This window comes from Malus sylvestris, chromosome 7, assembly GCF_916048215.2.
Source record: "Malus sylvestris chromosome 7, drMalSylv7.2, whole genome shotgun sequence".
In the NCBI taxonomy this organism is placed as follows: Eukaryota; Viridiplantae; Streptophyta; class Magnoliopsida; order Rosales; family Rosaceae; genus Malus; species Malus sylvestris.
The window spans coordinates 26,566,925-26,593,655 of record NC_062266.1 but is presented as its reverse complement, the minus strand read 5'-3'; the positions used below and the strand labels follow the sequence as shown (position 1 = coordinate 26,593,655).

The window sequence follows — 26,731 nt, the reverse complement described above, 5'->3', positions numbered from 1 at the left end:
TTACAGTTTTACTTGTTGACATGGTTTTATCGTGTTTGATTTAAAATATCGACGTACTGTCATCTCGATAAGTTTAAGATGACCCGTTAGATGTAGCTTCCGCTCAACACTACAAACTGTAAAAGGCGGGCTCACGTTAATCACGCCCTTCGGGCTCTATAAAAACACACACCTCGTTCCTACCGTTTAAACACTCACCATCAAAACGAAATCAAACATTTTAAGGTTGGCCAAAAGAAGAAAGCCAGTATTCAATGGCCTCACTATACCCTCTCAGTCACCCCAGTTCAGGTCGATACGATGACGTTTCCGCCGACCGCCAAGCCTCCCGGCTCCGCCAATACCCTCTTCCTCGGCGGCGCAGGTTCTTAATTAACTATTCAATTAATTTGATGATAAAAGGAACTAATGATAGTTTATTGGGTTTGCATGCTTTTGAGTATACGTTAGAGGTACTGTACTTTGCATGTGCTAACGTGCGCAGGGGTGAGGGTCTGCCGATCGAGGGCAAGTTCGTGAAGTTCACGGTGATCGGGGGTACTTGGAGGATAACGCCGTGCCTGTCCTCGCCGTCAAGTGGAAGGGCAAGACGGCCCAAGAGCTGGCGGACTCCGCCGAGTTCTTCAAGGACGTCGTCACAGGTAAAAATATGACTAGCTAGTTTAGCTTAGAACAGTACCCTACGGTGGCATCAATATGTAGGAAAATGCTATTAACACACTCTTTTTATCTCCCACACTTTTTTAAAAAAAAATTGTTATTGATCTTCTTCAATTCATTCAATTTAACGGTCGAAAATTGAGATGAGTGTATGAAAAGTAAAAATAGGTGTGTGAATAGCAATACCCAATATATATATTGTTAAAAACAATAAATGTAGATGACTTTCTAACACTATGTTTGAATGAGGGAAATAAATTTACAATTTTAACAAAAGTTATAATTTATAAATTGATATGCACAAATTCTTTTATTTAGATTTATAAACATAGAAATTTATAATTTCCGCCTGCAAAAAAAAAACTTGGAATTTGGGACTTCCAATTCTCAAGTTTAAATTTCATATAAATAGGTGTCAATTCCAAATTTCTATATGTATAATGTGAGAGTTTAAAAATAATAATTTCCATATTCAAATTCCATTTTTCTTTTATGTTAACCCAAACAAGAAAATTCATAAATTCTAGAAAATAAAACTCCGTCATTTTAAAATTCTAAAAAATAAAGCTCTGTCATTTTAAAATTCTAAAAAAATAAAATTCCATCATTTTAAAATTTATTATGATCTTAAATTTCTTCGTTCAAACAAAAAATAAGAGAATTCGAATAATGTGTGTCGGGAAAATCTTTTTTTTTTAATTCAATTTTTTTTAATTTCATTTATTGACATGATTTGTTTAATACCTTGATGAGGACGCCAACAAATAAGATCAGAAATAAATATAAATAAGATTGATTTGAAGTGTCTGATCAGTCAAAGTTTCACAGAGAATCTGCAATCTGACCCAAATTTCGGAAAAAAAATATATTTAATGGGATTGGATTTGGAACTCTAATGTAGTATAATTCATAGATAACATATGGGTATTAAAATAGGAGGCAGATTGTCTGCCTTCTTGTTATAGTGTCTTTTCCATTCCCTTCTATTGACGCAATCACGGTTAAATCATATCAACATTTTATATTTCTATTATTTTTTGTCTTATTATCTTTATAAAAAAATTAATATAAAATGTTAACGTGGCTTAACCGTGACCGCACAAATAGGAAATGATGCGATGGGCACCATAACAGGAGGGCAGGCAATCTGCCTCCATTAAAATATCCATGTACTTGGCCTAGAGCATGATATATACTAGCCTTCACGCACGCGTTCACACATGTACATAAGACATTTTTTAAATTACGGCATTGTTTGGACCCGTTTTTACACCATCGGCCCGAGTAATCGAGGTCGTTGAATGAACTAAATTTTAGACCGTTGAACGACAAAGTGGTTGAGATGATTTGCAATTATTATTGAGGAATAATATTATGATTTTAATCATGGTATTATCTCTTAGTAATATATTAAATTATTTAAACCTAATATTTGTCTAAATCCCCAATTGATTTGGATGATGATGGAATATGGGGATATGCATTAAGGTATGGCATCAGATAACAACATGCAAAGATATTGGGGATACGTTTTGCATATGTGGTATTGCTTTGGCTACGTGACACGTGCACAATTAGGACTCCTATGGAAAGTGGTATTTGATGGAAGATGGCATCTCAAGTGATTAGCTAAATATTGCAATTAAATTGCATGCATGGTTGCACCTGGACAGGTGTCGTGGGAAAGAAAGCATTATAATTTATATTGGGAGTCTTGGCTATGACTAACAGCTTAATGGGATAAAGCAAGGCTACTTATATAGTCATCAAGATAAGAAGCCTAGGTGAGCTAGACTTCTAATGTGATGTGATAAGACTAGATAGGTTTTTATCCTATTTGAAAAGTCACGAACAACAATCTGAAGGATGTGCCTTGGCTCCTGATGCGGATCAAGTTCAGTTCCACAAATTAAAGTTGCAGTTGGACTTTACGAAATTATCTGGCCGCACCACACAACATTTTCTCCTATAAATACAGAGGCAGTGGCAACGGAAAAGCCCCCTCCCATTCAACACACAAATTGCCCTGCGCAAACTCTCGCTCTACGCGAAACCTCTCAACAACCTTGAGATTTTTATTTTCTTTTTCCCCGACATACCTTCAGTTTGATAAACAACACTGTGGAGGCAACCGGCGAACATCTTCAGTTTGGATAAACAGCACTGTTGTCGTAGAATCAGCCGACCGTGAAGCACCATCAGTTTGGATAAACAACATTGCAACAGGGTCGACTGGTTATCTATCCAAGTCTCAGTCGAGAAGGATTTTTGGATCCTTATTGGCAGAGGTCATCTCATCAGCCTTCTCGGCGAAGTGATGTGTTACTAGGGGTCGTCACATTGAACGTCGAGTTGTCTTATGATTGGATACTCACAAGTAGGTTTTAGAGTTCAGCATTCTGACGGTCGAACCATGTTTACCATCAAGACATATATTTGTTTTGAGTATCTGTGCCCCTATACTTTGGTGTCGATTCGGCGTGCTTATACTCTTACGAATATAATCACCGTGACCGAATCCGGCGCCGACGATTTGTGAACTTCGCAGAACTAGTAGCCTTGTCTTTAGGCTCTAGAACCTGAAGGCCGAGAATGTTCCTTCCTCGGCCGCAATCGCAAGATCGAGAAGTCAACCGCGGACCCAACGCAACATCAACAAATTTTACTCCTCGGCCGACGAGTTGGCACGCCCCGCATACAACCGAATGACGTAGTTAGCTTACTAATTACTCGGCATACGCGCCACGTAGGTTTAGTAGTTTTTAGGGTCAACAAGCATGCTACGCACGACTTATACATTTTAAATGTATTTATATGCATAAATTGACAAAAGGAAAGTTAAATATTTGAAATAAATGAATAATTTTAGATCATGCTAGAAGAAACCTCTCATAAACCAATTAAAGCAGCTGAATTCATATAATAAAATCGATTTCTATAGAATTTACATTAAGAATAGAGAAAATAATATTTAATAAATAGAATCACATTATTGCTAACTCATTGTAAGGCTAAGACCACCACCTCCCCCTTAGTGTAGATAATATCGTTTGTTAAAAAAAAATAACAATTAATTTAATTACATTATTATCCGTGTACGAAAAACTTTTTTTATAAAGAAAATAATATTTAATAAACAACTGATTGAATCACATTATTACTAATCTATTGTAAGATACTAATTAAAAAAAAACTTTACTAATTTATAATTGGCACTACACGCCTCTTAAAATATTTTGAACGCAATAGTCATCATTTTCCTTATTTTTTTATTATATTTTTCTTTCTCCTTCACGTGGGTACCATCAACTTTCACATAACCTTTCATTTTTTTAAATTCTTTTCTCTCTTCCCACTTATATTTATATTATATTTTATGATAACCAAATTATCAAATTAGCCCTGCATTATTTGATATATTATATTTGGTTGCTTTTTGATTTTTTTGGTTGATGGGCAATTTTATCCTATTTTATTTTTGTCAAATGCGTGACCTCAAAGTTTTTGTTAGCACACATGACCCCAAATTGGGGCTATCTAGTTACAATTTAACTTTGTTCCTCCATGTAAAAAATGGGTAGAGGAGTAAAAAAGGTTGGAGGTGAGAATGGGAAGGAGAACAGGAACAAAATAAAAATGGGAAGGAGAACAGGAACAGAGTAAAAATGGAGAAGTGAAAACGGGATAAGGAAGTCGGCTGAAGTAAAAATGAGAAATAAATGAGGTTAACAAATGTTGGCGGTTGTATTCGCCAGGACATTGAAATCCGATAGATTTTTTAAACATTGTGTCAGTTATATCCGCCAAAAAATGAAAATCCGACAGACTTTGCATTATTATGTCAGACGGCGCACTTATGAAAGTTGGATGGAAGTATTATAAATGTCAGAGAACGCATTTATGAAGGTCATACTAGTGTCGGTTATATCCGACAACCTACATATTTTGTGTCGGTGTTAGCCGACACAAACATCCAAAAACCGCCACTAAGTTTTCCTCCGTCGGTGTTTGTGCGCCTTTAATTTTTTTGAGTCAAAGGCGCGGGAAAAATCCCGCCTAAATTTTTTTTTTCCTTTTACTGTCGGTTATATCCGACAGGTACGTGAGTAAAAAAAAAATGAAACCATATGTTTTTAAATACCATTTTAAATTTTACCACATAAACTAAAATATTTTAAATAAAAAGCACCACACAAATTTAAATATAGTCTAATTATTACTTAAAAAGCATAAAGTAAATTATAAAACTATTCCATTTCATCTTCTGTTAGGTCATCGGCGGTATTGACAAAATCAGGGAACTGGGTAGGCAACGGTAATACTTCGTGAAAAGGAGTCTCTTCCACGCCAACCCTTGTATGCAAATTTTCATTGTCAAGTAAACGATCATCTAAATCAGGTATGACATAATCATCAAGTGCATCGTTATCCTTAGACCTGGCAGTTTTTGACACGACACGGTAACATGACACGAAAATAACGGGTTTCGGGTCAACACGATAACTTATCGGGTCACTATCGGGTGACCCGTTAAGAACCCGTTAATAACGGGTTCTTAACAGGTATACACGCGGGTAACACGTGGGTAACCCGTTTCGACCCGTTAAGAAAAAAATTATTTTAATAATTTTAAAGTTTAATTACTAAAAGATTTATTATAAAATACAATAGTCATATTAATATATACAATATATTCTATATTAAATATATAGTTTTGTATTATTGTTCTATATAAATTATAAAAAAATAAAAAAAAGGTTTAGTCATTATTTATTTTTATTATGAGAGTTCCTTATTATCATTACTAGGATAAATTTTACATAACATATTCTTGTCCAAAATTAAAATATACTAGTATAGTATTTGTATATGCAAGAACTAAGAAGACATACATATAAGTATGAAAAATGTGAAAGAATATATAAACACTCGTGATTTATCATTATTCCTTCACGAATAGATAATTGTTACACTTATATTATCGTTTAGATTTTTAAAATCCTTCAAACCCTCATGAATAATGTTTTTTATTTGAGGGCAAAATTAATAAAATTAATAATAATTATTGTAGAAGTGTAAAAAATGTAAAAAAATATATATACAATCACTCATATATAAAAAATGTAAATACTTTAAATTAAAGATCAAATTTATTCATTACATTCTTATAGGGTCAAGGAGTGTATATGTACAAAATCATCAAAATCGGAGCTAAAATAACCGTTAAATTATGATTTTTCGTTTATAACCGTCGAAAACTTTTGTTCCATTACGTAATCTCTGAATGTTTGTTTTTTACAATTTTTTATGTTTGCAATCTCGGAATGTGTACAAATAAGTTTAACGGTTGGATCGTTGAAAAAAGTTTCGTAGAATGCATATTGCATCAAAACGGTAGATTAAACAAACACTTAGAGTTAATATTATACTTCTATTAAGTATAAAATAAGTTTTTGTGGTATCCACTAGTGTAAATACTTTAAATTAAAGATCAAATTTATTCATTACATTCATATAGGGTCGAGGAGTGTATCTGTAAAAAATCATCAAAATCGGAGCTAAAATAACCGTTAAATTGTGATTTTTTGTTTATAACCGTTGATAACTTTTGTTCCGTTACGTAATCTCTGAATGTTTGTTTTTTACGATTTTTTACGTATGAAATCTTGGAATGTGTACAAATAAGTTTGACGGTTGGATCGTTAAAAAAAGTTTCGTAGAATGCATATTGCGTCAAAATAGTATATTAAACAAACACTTAAAGTTAATATTATACTTCTATTAAGTATAAAAAAAGATTTGTGGTATCCATTAATGTAAATACTTTAAATTAAAGATCAGATTTATTCATTACATTCTTATAGGGTCGAGGAGTGTATCTGTAAAAAATCATCAAAATCGGAGCTAAAATAACCGTTAAATTGTGATTTTTCGTTTATAACCGTCGAAAACTTTTGTTCCGTTACGTAATCTTTGAATGTTTGTTTTTTACGATTTTTTATGTATGCGATCTCAGAATGTGTACAAATAGGTTTGACGGTTGGATCGTTTAAAAAAGTTTTGTAGAATGCATATTGCGTCAAAACAGTAGATTAAACAAACACTTAGAGTTAATATTATACTTCTATTAAGTATAAAATAAGTTTTTGTGGTATCTACTAGTGTAAATACTTTAAATTAAAGATCAAATTTATTCATTACATTCTTATAGGGTCGAGGAGTGTATCTGTAAAAAATATCAAAATCGGAGCTTAAATAACCGTTAAATTGTGATTTTTCGTTTATAACCGTCGAAAACTTTTGTTCCGTTACGTAATCTCTGAATGTTTTTTTTTTACGATTTTTTATGTATGCGATCTCGGAATGTGTACAAATAAGTTTGACGGTTGGATCGTTGAAAAAAGTTTCGTAGAATGCATATTGCGTCAAAACAGTAGATTAAACAAACACTTAGAGTTAATATTATACTTCTATTAAGTATAAAATAAGTTTTTGTGGTATCTACTAGTGTAAATACTTTAAATTAAAGATCAAATTTATTCATTACATTCTTATAGGGTCGAGGAGTGTATCTGTAAAAAATCATCAAAATCGGAGCTAAAATAACCGTTAAATTGTGATTTTTCGTTTATAACCGTCGAAAACTTTTGTTCCGTTACGTAATCTCTGAATGTTTGTTTTTTACGATTTTTTATGTATGCGATCTCGGAATGTGTACAAATAACTTTGATGGTTGGATCGTGGAAAAAAGTTTCGTAGAATGCATATTGCGTCAAAACAATAGATTAAACAAACACTTAAAGTTAATATTATACTTCTATTAAGTATAAAATAAGTTTTTGTGGTATCTACTAGTGTAAATACTTTAAATTAAAGATCAAATTTATTCATTACATTCTTATAAGGTCGAGGAGTGTATCTGTAAAAAAATCATCAAAATCGGAGCTAAAATAACCGTTAAATTGTGATTTTTCGTTTATAACCGTCGATAACTTTTGTTCCGTTACGTAATATTTGAATGTTTGTTTTTTTACAATTTTTTATGTATGCAATCTTGGAATGTGTACAAATAAGTTTGACGGTTGGATCGTTGAAAAAAGCTTGTCATTACGAGTGTTTATATATTTTTTCTATATTTTTTTTACACTTCTACATTAATTAAAAAACTATTAAAAGCTTTAGGTAAGCGAAAATATACTTAAAACAAAATTGCGTTTTTATGTTTTGGATGTGATAATATGGAATGTATATACTTATTTAGTATTATGTTTTTCATTTGATTATTTATTGGTTTAAAATATATTTTCCTTAACGGGTAACGGGTCGGGTCATATTACCTGTTAATATTATCAGGTCGATTTCGGGTCGGGTCATTTTACCCGTTTATTTTAACGGGTGTTACACGACACGACCCGTTAAGATATCGGGTATGACACGAAAACGACACGAACACGGAAAACACGACACGAATGCCAGGTCTAGTTATCCTCTAATACGTCAAATAAATCTCTCGGCTGCGTTCGAACAACAACATGCCAATCTTTTTCAATTGTGTCCTCCACATAAAATGCTTGTAATGCTTGTAAAGCTAATATGAAAGGATCCTCTTTAAATCCCAATCGATTGAAGTTTACTAAAGTAAATCCATATTGATCAGTCTTCATACCTCTTGGACTTTCACTATTAACCCATTCACACTTAAACAACATCACAGCTCGACCCCTGTCTCCTGCTTCAGTAGGGCCACAATATCTAACCTCAAACATAGCTATGACTCTACCATAACAATTCACTTGCCCAATTGTACCAGGGACATTTGCAGGTACAAAGACACCATAATTTTGATTCTTATATTTATCGTCTACATATTTTGTACGAAACTGAACCCATGAAATCTGTACGAGAGCATCGTTTTCTACATTGCCCAACCGAAGTATCTTTCTTTGGTTTTCCAAAGTAAATCTCAAAGTGCAAAGTTCTTCAAGACATTGTAAACCAGTCCACTGCCTTGGTGCACTACGATGTTCTCGTCGACCATTAAAAGATGTGGTTTGCCTTCGAAACCTATGATCAGCAGGAAGAAAGCGTCGATGCCCTAAATAGCAAATCTTACGACTCGCCGGCAAGTAAATAGATTCTTTATCATGCATACAATGTGGACATGCTTTATATCCATGTGTACTCCATCCTGATAACATTCCATAAGCTGGAAAATCACTTATAGTCCATAGGACGGCAGCCTTCATCGTAAAATTTTGATTGGAATACGCATCATAAGTAGGAGTGCCCACATCCCACAACTCATTCAACTCATCAATCAATTGACGCATATACACATCAATCTCTTTACCGGGGCTGCGTGGTCCTGGTATTAATAGAGACAACAACAAATTTGGTTGCTTTATACACATCCAGGGAGGATTGTAAACTGAAAGCACCACACGCCATGTGCTATGGTCTTGCCTCATTTTTCCAAAATGATTAAATCCATCACTGGCCAACCCCAATCGGACATTTCGAATTTCTAATCCAAACTCCGGATATAAATTATCCAAATGCTTCTATGCTAGAGAATCTGAAGGATGTCTCATAAACCCATCCTTAGGACATTCAGTTGCGTGCCACCTCATATGCTCAGCTGTATGCTTCGACATATACAACCGCTGCAATCGTGGTTTTAAAGGAAAATACCACATAACCTTAGCTGCGATTTTTTTTCTAGAGTCATCCTCTTCATTGACATTTTTATATCTTGATTCACCACAAACTGAGCATTCGATCAACTTTGCAGTTTCTTTCCAATAAATTATGCAATTATTGGGATACGCATCAATCTTCACATACGTCAGACCCAAGTCATTTATAAGTTTTTTTTGCCTTATAACAAGATTCAGGCAAACAATCTCCATTAGGCAACATTTTTTTAATTAACTCGAGTAACGTGGTGAAGATCCCGTCCGGCATTCTTGCTAAACACTTAATCTGATACAATCTTACAACTGCCTCCAATTTTTTAAATTCCTTACAACCTGGCCACAAATCTTGATCTGCCTCTTCAAGCAACTTAAAAAAAGTCTCGACCTCTTTTGGATTCCTTTCCCCAGAAATGGGCTCAGTAGACAGCCCAATACCTTCTTCCGTTAATGGTTGGACAAATACATCATTAAGAACATTATGAATACCAGTCAACCGATCTCCTGTTTCAATAGATGGCCCAACACCTTCTTCTCCAATCCCCATATTTTGCTCTCCCATGAAAGATTCCCCATGATGTTGCCATGAAGCATTTTTGTAATCTTTATCCATATCATACAACACAAGATGTTCGACAATAGTTTTTTTAATAAAAGTATATCGATTACAACATCTTTTGCAAGTACATCTAAACTTATCAGGGCCAACACCATTCGCAACTGCTTGATCCAAAAACAAATTAATTCCATCTGTATACGCTTCCAAATTTCGCGATATTGTCAACCAACTCTTTTCCATGTTTTACCACTGTACGGTAGCAAATATTACGTTGAAACTAAGATGCCTACAATCTTTCAATCCCTATCATGTAGGCATAACTATTAGAAATTTCAATCCCTATCTTTCAACCTCGAACTATCACAATTGCAATTTAATTTCCAACACCTATCACAGTAAAAAAAATTAAAAAAACAATAAAAGGTTAACAAAAATATGTTTATCTACACTCTTCATTATTTATTAAATTTAAGTTTTGTATATCCTCATAGCAATTAGAGTGAAATATTTAATTAGTTAACATAATATATACCTATATTACTAATATTACCAATTTATGTTATATTAAATATTGTCAATTTAACATAAATATTTACAAATAATATTTGTCTCAATTTCTTTATAACAATTTAAGTAAATCAAATAAAGTAATGGAACACAAATATTCCTAATTTATATTACTAATTAAATTAAAATCTCTAAATAAATAATCAAATAAAGTAATGGAACACAAATATTTCTAATTTATCTTACTAGTTAAACAAACAATTTAAACATCAAGAAGTTCAGTAATAAAACCTGAACTATTGAAGAATTATGTCGTCGATCTACTCTTTGTGTACTCAACCACCTAAATAAAGCCCCTACAAAATCAAATCATAAAATAAAAATAAGTCATTAAGTGCTTGATGAAGAAATAAATAGAAGATAAAAGTATGGAAGCAAAAGAAAATGAAAAACTTACTATGAGATGAAGAGAAGAATAAGATGAAGTACTTGATGAAGAAATAAATAAAAAGTATGAAAGCGAAAGAAATGAAAAACTTACTGTGAGATGAAGAGAACAAAAAGATTGATGATGAAGAGTAGAAAATGATTGAAAATTGAAGATTGAAGACAAAGATTGAAGATTGAAGATTGAAGATTGAAGATTGAAAATTGAAAATGAAGATTGTGGGTTGAAGATGAAGAATAGAATGAAATATGAAACTAAAAAACTTTTGGAATAAAAATATTAAACTAATAAATTTTTGTCGGTTTTAACCGACAAAAAATTCAAATAATAATGGCTAGAATACTAAAATAATAAAGTACTAAATTTCTGTCGGTTATAACCGACACCATGAACTCCAAAACCGCCAAAATATAAAATAAAAAATTCAAAATTCCTGGCGGTTATAAGAATTTTGCGTCAGTTTAATCCGACAGTAATTACTGTCGGTTATATGCGACAGAAATTGACTTTTATCCAACACTAACTAAATTATGTGTCGGATATCTTTTATCCAACAGAATGCCTCGTTAACCGCCACCATCATCCGACACTTAAAGCTAGTATTGTAGTAGTGAATTGATAGAATCACATTATTGCTAACACATTGTAAAGCTAAGACCACCACCTCCACTCCACCTTAGTGTAGATAATATCGTTTGTTAAAAAAAATTGACAATTAATTTAATTACATTATTATCCACGTGCGAAAAACATTTTTTATAAAGAAAATAATATTTAATAAACAACTGATTGAATCACATTATTGCTAATCTATTGTAAGATACTAATTTAAAAAAAAAAACTTTATTAATTTATAATCGGCACTACACGCCTCTTAAAATATTTTGAACACAATAGTCATCATTTTCTTTATTTTTTTATTATATTTTTCTTTCTCCTTCACATGGGTACCATCAACTTTCACATATCCTTTCATTTTTTTAAATTCTTTTCTCTCTTCCCACTTATATTTATATTATATTTCATGATAACCAAATTATCAAATTAGCCTTGTATTATTTGATATATTATATTTGGTTGCTTTTGGAATTTTTTGGTTGATGGACAATTTTATCCTATTTTATTTTTGTCAAATGCGTGACCTCAAAGTTTTTGTTAGCACGCATGACCCCAAATTGGGGCTATCTAGTTACAATTTAACATGTGATCTGTCCCATCTTTTACGTAGGACCATTTGAGAAATTCACACATGTGACGTTCATACAACACTTAACTGGCAGACAATACTCATAGAAGGTTGCAGAGAATAATATTTAATAAACAACTGATTAAATCACATTATTGCTAATCTATTGTAAGATACTAAAAAAAAAAAAAAACTTTACTAATTTATAATCGGCACTACACGCTTCTAAAAATATTTTGAACACAATAGTCATCATTTTCCTTATTTTTTTATTATATTTTTCTTTCTCCTTCACGGGGTACCATCAACTTTCACATATCCTTTCATTTTTTTTAATTCTTTTCTCTCTTCCCACTTATATTTATATTATATTTTATGATAACCGAATTATCAAATTAGCCTTGCATTATTTGATATATTATGAGTAAATTGTACAAATGGTCCCTCAACTTTAATCAAATTGGAGTAATGGTCCCTCAACTAAAAATCCATTACCTTTGGTCCCTCAACTTATCAAAACGTGCATCTATGGTCCCTCAACTAAAAATCCATTACCATTGGTCCCTGAACTTTAATTCAAGTGGAGAAATGGTCCTTTAACTTTAACACAATTGTAGCAATGGTCCTTCCAATATAACTCGTTTTGACAAATTTTTTGACATAGTTGACGAAAAGAACCATAATTATACACTTTGATGAGTTAAGGGACCCTAATTATATAAATGGTCATTCCAACATAGCTTATTTTGACAAAATTTTGACAAAATTGATGAAAATGACTATAGCTACACATTTTGATAAGTTGAGGGACCAATGGTAATGGATTTTTAGTTGAGGGACCATTGCTCCAATTTGATTAAAGTTGAGGGACCATTTGTACAATTTACTCATATATTATATTTGGTTGCTTTTCGATTTTTTTGGTTGATGGGCAATTTTATCCTATTTTATTTTTGTCAAATGCGTGACCTCAAAGTTTTTGTTAGCACGCATGACCCCAAATTGGGGCTATCTAGTTACAATTTAACATGTGATCAGTCCCATCTTTTACGTAGGACCATTTGAGAAATTCACACAAGTGACGTTCATACAACACTTAACTGGCAGGCAATACTCAGAGAAGGTTGCAGAGAATTGCATTGCCTCTTGGAAATTAGCCGGATTTTACAGCGGGGAGGAAGCCAAAGCCATTGAAACGTTCCTAGAGGTCTTCAAAGATCAAACCTTTCCTCATGGCTCCTCTGTCTCTTTCACTCAATCACCACCGCATGGCTCATCAACGGTAACGAGAACTTACGTACGCATATATAATCTTTTTTTATCTTTATATATTTTATTATATAACCGAGGTGTGAAATCGAATTTGAAACCTCGAGTGCTAAAGTGAATGCTCTTAACTAACCAAGCTAAGAATCCTTTAGTGTGCATATATAATCTTGATTAATTAATTAGTAATAAGGGTTCATGTATAATAGTCTTCACTATATCTACTGCTACAGATTAGCTTCTCGAAAGATGAATCCATCCCACAAGTGGGGAATGAGGTGATGGTGAATAAACTACTCGGAGAGGCAATTCTGGAGTCGATCATCGGAAAGCACGGTGTTTCGCCTGCGGCAAGGCAAAGCTTGGCCGAGAGGTTATCGGATTTGTTGACTGAAAAGCCTGAACTGTTGGGGGTTGGAAAGCCAACAAACCAAGTTGAGGTTGGGGGCAACTGATCAGACAGGAGAAATAAAAAAAAATGGTTCTCGCTAGCTATGTTATGTCCCCTTAAAATGAGAAAAGTTGTTTCTTGTTTGTTATCATGTCATGGTTTCTTTTGTTTAATGTAATAAGTAACTTTTTTATGGGTGTGTTAGCTAAATGCATGCATTCTCCTTTTGAGGATGAGTTAATTCCCCCACTTGTAATAATGTATTTTCACTGTGAAAAATTTATAATCGAAATCGTTCAGTCTTTTAATCTTCATTTGGAGGCCATTCATGCGGAAAAATATTTGAATCGGTGATTGTTTAGTCATTTAAATATATTTAATTAAATCAACGATTCGTCATAAATATGATATTTAGTACCTACATAGAGTACTAATAAGTGAATAAGCCTTAAAAGGAAGAAAGTTTAATTATCCTATAAATTCATCACATCACATGTTGTGTCTTGGTCCGTTCGTTAGTACAAAAACAAGATTCAGATGACCTCACCGAGGTATTTATGAGGTTCGGCAAAAACCTGTCTACGTTCCAAAAGAAATATTGCTCTTCACCATGAGAATAACAGTACAAGTTACACATGAGTTAAATCGACATAACCCAATCTCAAATCCCTTGTACACCCACGTACTCACAGAATTTTCCCACTAGCCTCACTCTACCCCAAAAGTTCTATCACTAGAATACTTTTCACTCTAGCTCTTTTGATTTTCTCTCAACCCATGTTCAACATTTCCCATGGGAGAGCCGTATGCTCTCCCCCTTAGATGCTTCTATGATGCTTTCCTTCCAACTTTCCAAGCATAATTAATGCACAAATATTGCATCTAGTTATAGGCATACACTAGCAACTATGCCAACAACTAAGACCAAAAAGTCTTAAGTTCACACGACATAGTCATCACCTAGCCTACCTACCATGCACCAAAGTCTATACCTAACCTATAGTGTACAACTTTTATTCCATTTACCATTTAATGCGTAGAAGAGAAAGCATGCACAATTGCGTGTAAGCAAACACAAACTCATAATTACTCATAAATGTATGAACCAAACACAACATCACATACAATCATATTGCTTAAGACATCATGAAACGGACAATGTCATATCAAGTGAGGCCCTTAATAAGTATAGAATTTTGGTTGATATGTTTTCTTTTACATTTTAATTTTTATGATTATTTATAGATTGAGTTAAAGAAAAAATTTCATGATGTGGTTAGATATCTATTTGATGTGTAAAAGAAAAAAATTTGGTGCTGTGTTTTTGGGTTCGAAACTCTTTATTTTAACATACCTAATAAAAAGCCCTTAGAGGGTCTAACATTTTGTTGCTATGTTTTCTTTTACATTTAATTATGATCACATATAATTGAGATGATGTAAGGAAAAAAAAAATCTTAGTGTGGCGGTTAGGTACCTATTTACATCCCCTATGTTTTTGGGTTTGAAACACCATGCTTTAAATTAAACAAAATAAAAACATAACTCATTCTTTTAAATACCAAAACAATTAAAATAAAACACAAAATAAATTAAAATAAAACATTAAATAAACACCATGCTTTTAAATACCCCAAAAATTAAAATAAAACACAAAAGAGTCAAATCCAGTTTTGGACATGGATTATGGATAAGAAGCGGAAGACAATTGGGTGATGAGAGGACCTTGGTATATCATTGCAAATTTAAAAACTTATACTATATCTACAGGTAAAATAAAATCGTAATCGGGGACCCTTCCGAATTGGGGATCATGTGCTGTGGCACCATTTGCACACCCTCATGGACGGCTTTATGTCATATGAACAAAGCAAAATAGTGGTCAAACTTGCAACATCAAGCAAAATAGTGGTCAAACTTGCAGTCATAGTTGAGAGTTAGGAATCGAACTACTCCACAGCCACAACCATATGATTGTTCTAAGATCCTACACGAATTGCAATCATAGGAGATGGAGATTTTGAAGTCAAGCTCGAAGGATCAGATGCAGGTTGTGAAATCAAGCTCGAAGGATCGGGAATGCAGATTGTGGAATCAAGCTTGAAGAATCGGAGATGCAAATTGTGGAATTTATGATCAAGCTTGAAGAATTGGAGATGCAGATTGTGGTATGTGGAATCAAGATCATAGCATCGTCGATAAAGAATATTATGGAATCAAGACTCGAAGAATCTGCGATTTCATAGCTCGATAAGAGAGTGAGAGCCGCATATGTGACGATCGAATTCTACGCGAGGAGCTTTTAGTTTTTACTTGACTTTAATTTTTCCTTCTTATAAAAATATGATAGCTTTTGCTTTTTTAATCGACTTTATTTTTTTTCCTTGTTATATAAATATGATGTTTGTTTTAAACAAAATTGAACCAATTTCATTTATTAATGTAGAGCGTTTATTTCATTTATTCTCACTTTTTAATAACGTTATATTCTTATGGTATTAAATTAATTGCTAGTTTATTGTGAGGCTTCGTTTAATTTTTCATCTTTAGTATATATAATATTGTTTGTCCAAAAAAAAGTTATAGTATTAAATGTTATAAAGGAGTATTTCATAGCATTTTTAAGAAAATATGCTATTAACTACTGGTATTAATTAAAGATAAGTTTTCCAGTAGTGTATAAATGACCATATTTTATTTCAACAAATATGAATCGTTATAGCTCGAACTATCAATCTATTGTCTTAATTCCAAATCATCCATAATGAAGTTTAACTAGAAAACTATGTAACAGTCTCTTAACGGATGACCTTTGAAAGAAAATTTGAAAACTTATACTGTTCGGATCATTAAAAACTTGTACTTATCGTCTTATTTATTTGGTTTGGGCCTTGATCAAGACTCTGTCTGTTGGCTTGTTCTTTTGGGTTTGGTCAATCTTTCTGTCTTCTTTTGATTAAATTAAACCCTAATGGGATTCCTTATTTTACAAGTATTGTAATTATACGTCATTCTCCAGAGAATTCGAATCCTTCAAGTCAAATAATTGCGATGTATATATAAACGGGTTTATTTCTCCACTTTATTAAATATTTTCTGGTTATATTTTGTCTTCTGTTGACTTTTTCCTTCATTTATCTTAAGTGACATTTGATATGTGCAACCGCATCATTTGAACTAATCAGATTTTTAAATTTAATTTATTATTTAATAAACTAATAATTAAAAAAACTAATTAATTAAATGATGATCGTAGCATATGTGGAGTCTTTCTCTTTCATTTTCTTGGATTTTACAAATTTTTCAAATAATATGGCTGTCACATCAGATATTACCTAAGATGATATAGAATTATGATATAAATACATGGTACGATTACTCTTTTGTCTTTTGGGAAAAACACCTGAAGGGTAGTTGGTACCAGAATAGCAATTCGTGGAAAGTCCTCCGCCTTGCCTTGAGTGACCGGTGAAACACCCTCCACGTTTTGTAACACTCCCACCTGCCTCTTCCTACTCATCAAACCTCCTCCCATTACTCAGTTTCCCGACCAATGACCACCTCTATTTAAACCCACCGTTCCCGACAACTAACCCCATCTCTCTCTCAGCACAATATATAAATTGTCAAAGAATATATAAATTGTCAAATGGCTCCACCACCATCGCTCGCTGGACTCCAGGTCGGAGCCACTGCGTTTCCACCGTCCGTCAAACCTCCGGGATCCTCCAACACTTTGTTCCTCGGTGGCGCAGGTTTGTAAACTTGGCACCTCTGGCGCAATGCAAAATATACATCGGTGATTCTCATTTTTTGTTGCTTTTGGTTTTTATTTTGCTGTGTTTGCTTGGTAACGTATGTGCGCAGGGATGAGGGGGTTGGAGATTCAGGGGAACTTCGTGAAGGTCACGGCGATCGGAGTGTACTTGGAGGATAACGCCGTGCCTCTGCTCGCCGTTAAGTGGAAGGGTAAGACCGCCGAGGAGTTGTCGGAGTCCGTTGAGTTCTTCAGGGACATAGTTACAGGTAAACGGGTTTCTTCGCTGTTTGACTACTGTTTGAATTTTGACAGTAAATTCCAGTTACCATTGCAAAGTTTGTTACCTTCTCGTGTTATAATTAGCAAAGAAATTGAATTGCATGCTTTAGTGAACCCGAAAACTGATTTTTTTTATTATTTATTTTTTTTTTGTTTTTTTGTTTTTGTTTTTTTGAAATCGTTGACTGTTAAGATGCGTGGGTCGCACTTTAATTTTAGAGTCATACAAAGACACGGAAATAGATCATCTCCGAATCCCTTTTACCTAATTTTTCTCATCAAACAATCTAAATTCTCGAAATTTGATCAAACGGCTAAAAATACAAGCCTTTAAAAGTTATAATAATTTTAGCAGTTTAATTAAATTTTAAGGATCCGAATTGTTTGATAATCTTTCTCATCAAACAATCCGAATTCTTGAAATTTGATCAAACGGCTAAAAATACAAGTCTTTAAAAGTTATAATAATTTTAGCAATATAATCAAATTTTAAGGATATAAATTGTTTGATGAGGAGGAAGATATTGGAAATAATCCCTTTCCCAAAGACACAGAGTCAAAACCTTTTGACTTTTGAATATAGCTCCAAAGGTATATCCGATTAAATTTTTTCCTTGCATTAAAGATGGAATAAGTAATAAATTAGAGTTTAATTTAACTTTCAACTCTAACTTTTTCAGTCAATTGAAGATTTCAGATTAATTTAGAATATGACTTGAATTAAATAACACTCTTCAACTTTTTTTGGAGCAACATTCATTAATGTTCAACTCTATAGTTATGAAAGATTTTTTAGTGTGTCAGGAACATAATTTGATACATCAAGTGTTATAATACAAGTAGTTGGAATATCTTTTTTTAGTCTATTAAAAGTGTGAAAATCCTCCTTACTAGGCATGAAAATACATAGTACTCATGCCCTGCATCTTAAGGCGGAGCCGTTTTAGAATAATTAGTATTCGGTAGTCATGCCAAACCTAGTCAATCCCATACCTCGCCGTTCTCTCAGCTGCCAATATAACGTTGTAACAGTCGATGGATGTTGTAGATTACTTAAATTACATTCTAATTTCATAAGTTTGTGTATGCTTACTATAGAAATTTAGTCTTGACTCGCCACTTAGAGTGAATGAATCGTTGAACATGTAGTGCTATTTTCTAGATATGATGATACTGTAGATATGACTAAAGTTTGATAGCATGGATTATGATCTTCGTTATCCCTTTGTAGGTCCGTTTGAGAAGTTCATTCAGGTGATAATGATATTGCCACTGACGGGCCAGCAATACTCTGAGAAAGTTTCGGAGAATTGTGTATTCTTTTGGAAGTCAGTGGGAATTTACACTGATCTAGAAGGCAAAGCCATTGAACAGTTCATTGATGTTTTCAAAGATCAAAACTTCCCACCGGGTGCCTCTATTCTATTCACACAATCTCCGAAAGGATCACTCAAGGTTAGTAATCCTACTTCTCAATGGTTAACTGTGTAGTTTACATAGGAGTTTTGACCTCCTTGCTTCTTTTTCACCACAGATTAGCTTCTCCAAAGATGCATCCATGCCGGAAGCTACAAATGCGGTGATAGAAAACAAACTACTTTCCGAGGCAGTTCTAGAGTCTATCGTGGGAAAGCACGGTGTTTCCCCTGCAACAAAGCAAAGTTTGGCCGCGAGGTTATCCCAACTGTTGAACGGGTGTAAATGATATTGAAGCCGGAAATGAAAAATTGGAAACCAAGGTAAAGGAGGTTGTAGTGGAGGCATGAAACCTGAGAGAGGAGAAATAAAACTTGGGAGTGATTCCCGTTCTATATTTAGTGAGTTATTTACATACAATATATTGTTGGCGTGAGTCAACAATAATACAATAGGAATGTAATTGTGTCTCCTAGTTTGGTTATAACTCTCCTTTTATGTCTTTAATATTCCTTGTAGATCAAGGATTGAGTATGTATATATATGTTGCCTCCTATGAGAGATGAATAGAGAAATATATCGAAACTCTTGGTACCAGAGCAGATCCTGATCCTGACTCTCTTTTCTCCTTATCGTAGAATCATCATCTAGCAATTTATTAGGATCAAGTCCCAGTGAATAAGGAAATGTATCAAAGATTGGTAGGGCAGTTGATTTATTTGTCATTTACAAGGCCAGATATTGCTTATGCAGTAAGTGTGGTAAGTCAATTTATGCATGCTCCTAGTGAGGATCATATGGCAGCAGTAATGAGGATTCTGAGTTACTTAAAAGGAGTTCCAGGAAAAGGGTTGATGTATAGAAAGCATGGGCATATGGAGGTGAAAGGGTATACTGATGCAGATTGGGCTGGAAATATCACTGATCGGCGGTCTACATCGGGATACTTCACATTTGTAGCTAGTAATCTTGTGACATGGAGAAGTAAGAAGCAAAATGTGGTGGCAAGGTCTTCAGCCGAGGCTGAGTACAAAGGAATGACACATGGTATTTGTGAGCTTTTATGGCTTCAGATTCTACTCACTAAGATAGGGTTTAAACCAAAAGGTTCTATGCTGTTGTACTGTGATAATCAAGCAGCACGAGAGATACCTAACAATCCGGTGTAGTATGATAGGACCAAACATGTTGAGGTGGATAGACATTTTATCAAATAAAAGTTGGATGTTAAGTTGGTTGACATTCCGTTCGTGAAGATAGAAGAACAGTTGGCAGATATTCTAACTCATGCAGTTTCTGCAAGAAGGTTTCAAAACTCACTTGACAAGTTGGGCCTAGGTGATATCTATGCACCAACTTGAGGATGAGTGTTGGCGTGAGTCAACAATAATATAATAGAAATGTAATTGTGTTTCCTAGTTTGGGTAAAACTCTCCTTTTATGTCTTTAATATTCCTTGTAGAACAAGGATTGAGTACGTATATATATTTGTGTTGCCTCCTATGAGAAAAGAACAGAGAACTATATTGAACTCTAAAATTAGTTTTATCTTATATGAAGTTCGAGGAAAGTTCTATGTCTTGTTTAATTTAAGGAGAATGATCATTTTTTATGAGAAATAACATTGTTGTTTTGTTATATGTTTAATCAAATCAACATAGAGGTCGAATATCATTCGCTTAGGTTTTCCGATTAGGTCAGTTTATTTAACCTTATATATATTGTAAACATTTTATCAAATTAATTCAAGGAATCATATTTCTACGTAATATCATTCGCTTAATTAGGTCTTCCAATTAGGTTGTTTTACCTGCGTCTTCTCGTCCATGGCGTCCACTTCTCTTCACGGTCCTCAAACTTCTCACTTCGTCAAACTCACTAAATCCAATTATCTTCCCTGGCTTCGCCAGATAAACCCCTACCTTGTTGGTCATGCTCTCTGCAAATTTATCGATGGCTCTCACCCTCTTCCTTCTCTTATTCCCGACCCTAACCACAAAGCCAAAGAAGATGAACCTATTCCTCAAATTCCAAATCTTGCCTATGCTACTTGGACTCAACTGGTTGTAAGTTGTATTACTAGTGCAATTTTGGAGCCTCTTCTTCCTCTCACCATTGGATTTGACACCCCCCAAAGATGTTGAATTGCTTTCAATAACACTTTGCTCAAACGTTCGTGGCTAGCGAAGCCAATATTCGTTTTCAACTGCTTGATCTCTTTAAAGATCACTAAACTACTGAGCAATATCTGCAACTGCAATATGTATCTACATTTTGCTCAAACGTCCTAGTGTCAGTTTACCATTTTTATTCTTTGAATCTTTGTCACACAACATAAGTGATTATTGATTTTCGTATGTTGCATTGTGTCAGATTGTAATAGAACGAACATAGACATAAGAGAGATAAGACTGATTGCATGCATTACAAATTGTTATTAGAATCTGACACAACTCAATAAAATTAAAAATCATGTGAGTTTCAAAAATTTTATATGAGCTTAACCATGTAAAAATGAGCCTAACGGTACTGTTCACTTTAACGAAAAACCACATTTTTACACTAAAAAGTCAAACCTATTACTATTCATTTTACTCTTTATTTTGTTCTTATAGTTAAAACTCAAACTTTTCAAACCATTTTCATTAGTTTTCCTAATTTATAATGATCAACAATCAAAATTCGCTTATAATATATTTTAGCATCAGACAAATTCTTGTGAAGAGAAAATCGTGTCAAGTCACTTGTCCACCCAAGATAAATACAAAAAAAGCTCAATGTATTTGTGTCCCACATGAGCCAATTTTAATGGAACTGAATGCAAAAAACACGTTCTGAGTGTCTTTCGTGGACGAATGACGCTGTACAGGCTCGCATACCCAATGTCTCTCAAGGTGAGTTGGACGTTTATGTTGGTACGCAGAAGTATTGACCGAGGAAAGGTACAAACGAGAATGGACACCCCAACAACCCAACCAAACTGCGCCCAAGTCCCTACCGTAGCAATCCCTCTCCCCAAAAAGGTCCTGCTAATCCGGTGCTACTCTGCTCCATTCAATCAGTGAACCCCGCTAATCCAATCATCATGTCCGTCGATCTCCCCAAAACGACTCAACAATTTACTTACAGTGTGCTCTACTTTACCAAAACTGAAACATTACACGGACCGAACTACACCAGGAGCATCGATATCTATATCAACGGTAAAAAACAGTACACGGTAACACCTAATTTCGATAAATACAAGGTGATCCCTGTGTACCCTATGATGGTTGCAGGTCCCACAATTAACGTGACAATGGCCATTGGGTCCACCGACTCCACCCTCCTCCAATAGTAGTGCCACGGACGTGTTCACAAGAGTTGAGGCCGATTCGAAGAGGAGTTCTCCTCCCCCTTCCACTCCCTCATTTGGTCCATGCAAAGGACTTTATTTTTAATCGTCTTCCACATTTACATCAATCTTTTTACTTAATAAAAATTAAACACTAATGTCAATTGTTCATGTCTATATAAACAAATATCAACCGTTAATTTATATAAATTATGTAATAAAGTTTACATATTTTAACAACTCAGAACATTGTTACAAACTCATATGGTACACCATACACGAAGAATATATAGTAAACAATGTTTATAAAGAACAATTTATTTATTTTCCACATCTGCATAGAGGATTATAATAAGAACAACATGTCTTTTACCAAACTTTATATTGATTTTGTAATCAACAATTAGTTGCTGTTCGTGGCGGGAATTTCCCTGGGGAATGCTTCCTGGCCGACGAGCACACAGCTCCCTGAGAGGTTGGCACCAGTTGATGCTTTCTGTCGGGCTTCTGCTTTACTGGTGGGATTGTCGGGCAAAGCCTGTCGGGCAAGGCTGAAAGAGAAGGACAAAGTTAACTTTGAAAGGTGTCTTTGTGAGGCCTTAGGTGTAGGCCTTGAGGCTCACGATCAAGATTAACTTTGAATTGCTCAGGCGTGCCACTACCATCTTCAGCATGGTAGATGTAGAACGGATGTTTGAGTTATAAATATATATATTCGAGAGACTACGTTAGTTATTGACAGGTGCCTTTGTGGGGCCTTAGGTGTAGGCCTTGAGGGTTCCCATAAATAACTAACTTAGTACTCAAACACATAAGGTTCCTTCTGTTGGTTATATGGATCTTATAACCATCATACTTCTGATTACCTGAGCTCAAAGAGCAGAATGAATCCAAATAGGTGCCTTTGTGGGGCCTTGAATAGGCCTTGAGGCTTCCTATCAAAACCCCTTATGTACTCAATGTTCTTGTCCGAGAAATAGGATGAATCCAAATAGGTGCCTTTGTGGGGCCTTGAATAGGCCTTGAGGCTTCCCATCAAAATTTATCCTGTACTCGAACGTTATATGGTCATCATGATATAACAGAAATAAAACTAAGTGGCAGGTCGATTACTTGCGCCCCAAGTAATTTCAGACTTCTTGTTTATCAAAGATTGTTGTGGATGGGTTAAGTCCACATCAGGTTCTTTTTTATGCCTTGAGGCCAAAGACTTTTTAGGGTGATCAAATCTTATATGCCCGAGGGCTTAGAACTTAGATCTGGCTTGAACTATGAAGACATATTCAAATCGAATTCAAGCTCTGAGAGAGTCTTTTAATAGCCATATTACTAGAAATAACTTGGATACAACTTGAAGTATACAACATATTGCTAGGCTAATGAATGAAAAGACAAAAACAAAGAAGGTCGGGTAAGGCTGATCGTCTTGCAACTCCCTATCTTTGTGGGTTAACATAAGGTTTGAAAGCTTAGAAAAAGGGGTTGGGAGGTGAGTTTGCAGAAAGAAAATCGATACTACAGCAGGCGATGAATCGGGTAGCAGAGCTATTACAAATGGTTTGTCCCGAAAGGGATGAAGGCTTGGGCTGACTACAGCTTCGTTTTGAAGGCAAATCTGGCTTTGAGCAGAGTTTGTGCTTTTGTTTGTTTGTTTGAGTGTCTTTGTTTCTGACTTCTCTTTCTCCTTTTATAGCCACCTTGGCTTGGCCTCCTGTAGCAATAATCTTGCCCGAATGCAGTTTGAAGGATAGTGACTCATCAGCTATTTACTTGTACTGTCATAATAAAGTACTTTTGGGCTGATTAGCTGACTGGTCTATACCACTTGGCCCTTGGGTAGGTGAGCAAGTGGTGCAAATGATATGCACCTAGTCGGGAAAGGCCCTTTCTGCTTTATAGGTCTGGGCTGAGCTTCGGGCTTTTTCTTCTCTTTTTGGGCCAACTCCCTTCTAAGCCCAAAGTTTAAGTTTCAACCCAAACAGTGCCCCCTTCAATCAATATTCAGACTTGGAATTCTAGGCGCCAATATTGATTGAATAGGTCTCTATTAGTACCCACGTCTTTCATCCTCGGGATTTGCACACTTTTCAACAGCAATCACCACCTTTCTTCGGTTAATCCCATCACTTTCGAATCTCCTGCATTATTCTTATCTCCGTAATCGAAAACTTCCTAACCTTTCAGTTGTTTCTTCCTTGTCGTTTTATTTCCAAACTTCATCAAATGGCTTCAGGATCAAGCCAAATCCACATATCATACGAATCTGGCGAAGGTATCGCCACATTGCGCCGTTTACTCAACGGCCTGCATCGCCCTCGAGCAGGTTTGTTTTCTGAGCTTTTCTTTGAAGTACATGGAGTACAATCGTTGGGTCCTGCATGGATTTCTCGGGTCCCTGTAGTGATAGAGGATAATATGCCCAAGGATAACTGGTTTTCTCCAAATCCCTATTTGGCTAAGTCAGGCATTTCCTCATCTAAGTGGTCGTCATATCGCCGAGGTTTTCCATTGATGAATGATCCGGCTTGGGCCCAATAGATTGATGAACTAGAGCCAACATTTAAGAAGAAATGGATGAATAATGGCATTTATGAGTTGATAATGCTTTCAAAAACCACCATTATTCCCAAGCCCGAACTGCTTGCCTCCTCTCTTCTTTTCTGGAATTCGGGCACAAATACTTTTGACTTTCGCATGGGTCCCATGTCTCCAACTATTCTCGATATGGCTCAAGTCTTCGGGCTAAGGCCGTCGGGCAGGATAGTAGACATTACTCAGGACTGGGCTCTCCTTTCAATTGCTGAAAGCTCAGGTTCATCCACATCATTCATCTCCCTGGAATATAACTCCGCAACCTTCAAGAGTTACGGGACCTCGTTCAAGGGATTCATCCCTTTTGTAAAAGAAAACTTTGGAGCAGGTTTTTCCCGTGCTGATAGAGATCAGGAGCATATGTATTTCCTTTTATACTGGCTCAACAAACATATCTTCCCCAACAAATCTAAAGGGGTAAAGGTTGAATGGATCCCCTTGGTGGAAGCTCTTCATAACTTCGATGATGTGGCAACAGGTCCATTCCTTCTTTCTCATCTTTACCACATTCTCTTCGAAATAACTCAAGGCGAGCCATTTGAGACTAACCTGAATGGACCCATATGGATGATACAAACATGGCTTCAATGGTATTTTCCAGAGTTTCGGGCTGCCAACTTAGAGTTCCCGGAAGGTGTAGCCCCTGCCCGAATCCTAGCTGAAGCTACTCCTACTGATCACTCCACCTTTGCCTGCTTTTATTTCTTCAAGGTTTGTGGGACTCGATCAGACTTGGAATGGGGTGCATCAGTCTTGAGAATATATCCTTGGTTTTCCTATCAGGCCTTTCAAGATGCTCCTGGGGAATATGCCACCTCTTCTTGTAGGGAAAAATTTATTAGTTGCATCCAATCGAGAGATATGGCTTGGGGAGTCCGGGGCAATCGATACGATCGAGGGTTGGAGGTGTATCACCCTAACTTTTTCAGTAGGCAATTAGGCTTCAGGAAAACCATCCCCATTCCGTTTTTTTACTCTGTTCACTGTGGCACTTCTTTTCGTTTAGTATCTCCCTCTGAAGCGACCTTTAGAGCTGCCCGACGCAGTCTTGAAGTCATGAGTCAAGCTGCCCGAAAGTCCATTATCCTCAATTTTGAATGCACTTCACTCTTCTCTTCTTGGTGGGAAGACAAATGGACCAAGAAATATGGAGGAGACTTGAGAGAGACTCATGATCGCATGTTCGGTCAACTTTCTCTTAAATCATACCCTAGCTCAGGCGAACTTGAAAATTGGAAGGAGATGATTCAAGAGAAGAATCGGGTTCTTCTGATAGGTATTATTTTCTTATCTTGATTCCATAATCCCTTTCTTAAACCCTTTTAACTTTTTCCCTTCTTAACCCTGCAGCCCAAGTGGATGTTGAATCAGTACCTACTGAATCTGAGGATGACTCAGCTGATGCAGCAGTTCTTCATGGAGCTGCGGCAGAGGCTGAAGGGCGAGAAGCTGGAGAAAGTGGGGATGTTTCAGAAGAATCAGAAGCTGAAAAAGAAGCGTCTGAAGCCACCATCCAAGTGTCTAAGCGATAGAAAGCAGTTATGATTGAGAACTCAGATTCTGATCTTGCATCCCCACCCAAGACTAAACGACGAATTCTTACCCTTACTAGAAAGAGTAAGAGAACCAGAACCGTCCAA

General features: G+C 35.2%; 1 protein-coding gene and 1 pseudogene across 1 annotated transcript; both read left to right on the top strand.

Annotated features, from left to right (window-relative positions):
• The first annotated feature begins 254 nt into the window (after positions 1–254).
• On the top strand, positions 255–14,024 carry LOC126630233 (chalcone--flavanone isomerase-like; annotated as a pseudogene).
• A 3,192-nt stretch (positions 14,025–17,216) lies between these two features.
• On the top strand, positions 17,217–19,754 carry LOC126629870 (chalcone--flavanone isomerase-like). The gene is made up of 4 exons (XM_050300013.1): positions 17,217–17,465; positions 17,578–17,736; positions 18,981–19,204; positions 19,284–19,754. Exons 1-4 carry the CDS (start codon positions 17,360–17,362, stop codon positions 19,452–19,454), a joined length of 660 nt encoding a protein of 219 aa, XP_050155970.1. The 5' UTR covers positions 17,217–17,359; the 3' UTR covers positions 19,455–19,754.
• The last annotated feature ends 6,977 nt before the right edge of the window (positions 19,755–26,731 follow it).

What these genes read in the sequence shown, in the direction of transcription:
- LOC126629870 (XM_050300013.1), top strand. Translation starts at nt 17,360, where the DNA reads ATGGCTCCACCACCATCGCTCGCTGGACTCCAGGTCGGAGCCACTGCG. An exon ending in CTTCAGGGACATAGTTACAG is followed by an intron (nt 17,737 to 18,980) that starts GTAAACGGGTTT and finishes ATCCCTTTGTAG; the next exon opens with GTCCGTTTGAGAAGTTCATT. An exon ending in CTCCGAAAGGATCACTCAAG is followed by an intron (nt 19,205 to 19,283) that starts GTTAGTAATCCT and finishes TTTTCACCACAG; the next exon opens with ATTAGCTTCTCCAAAGATGC.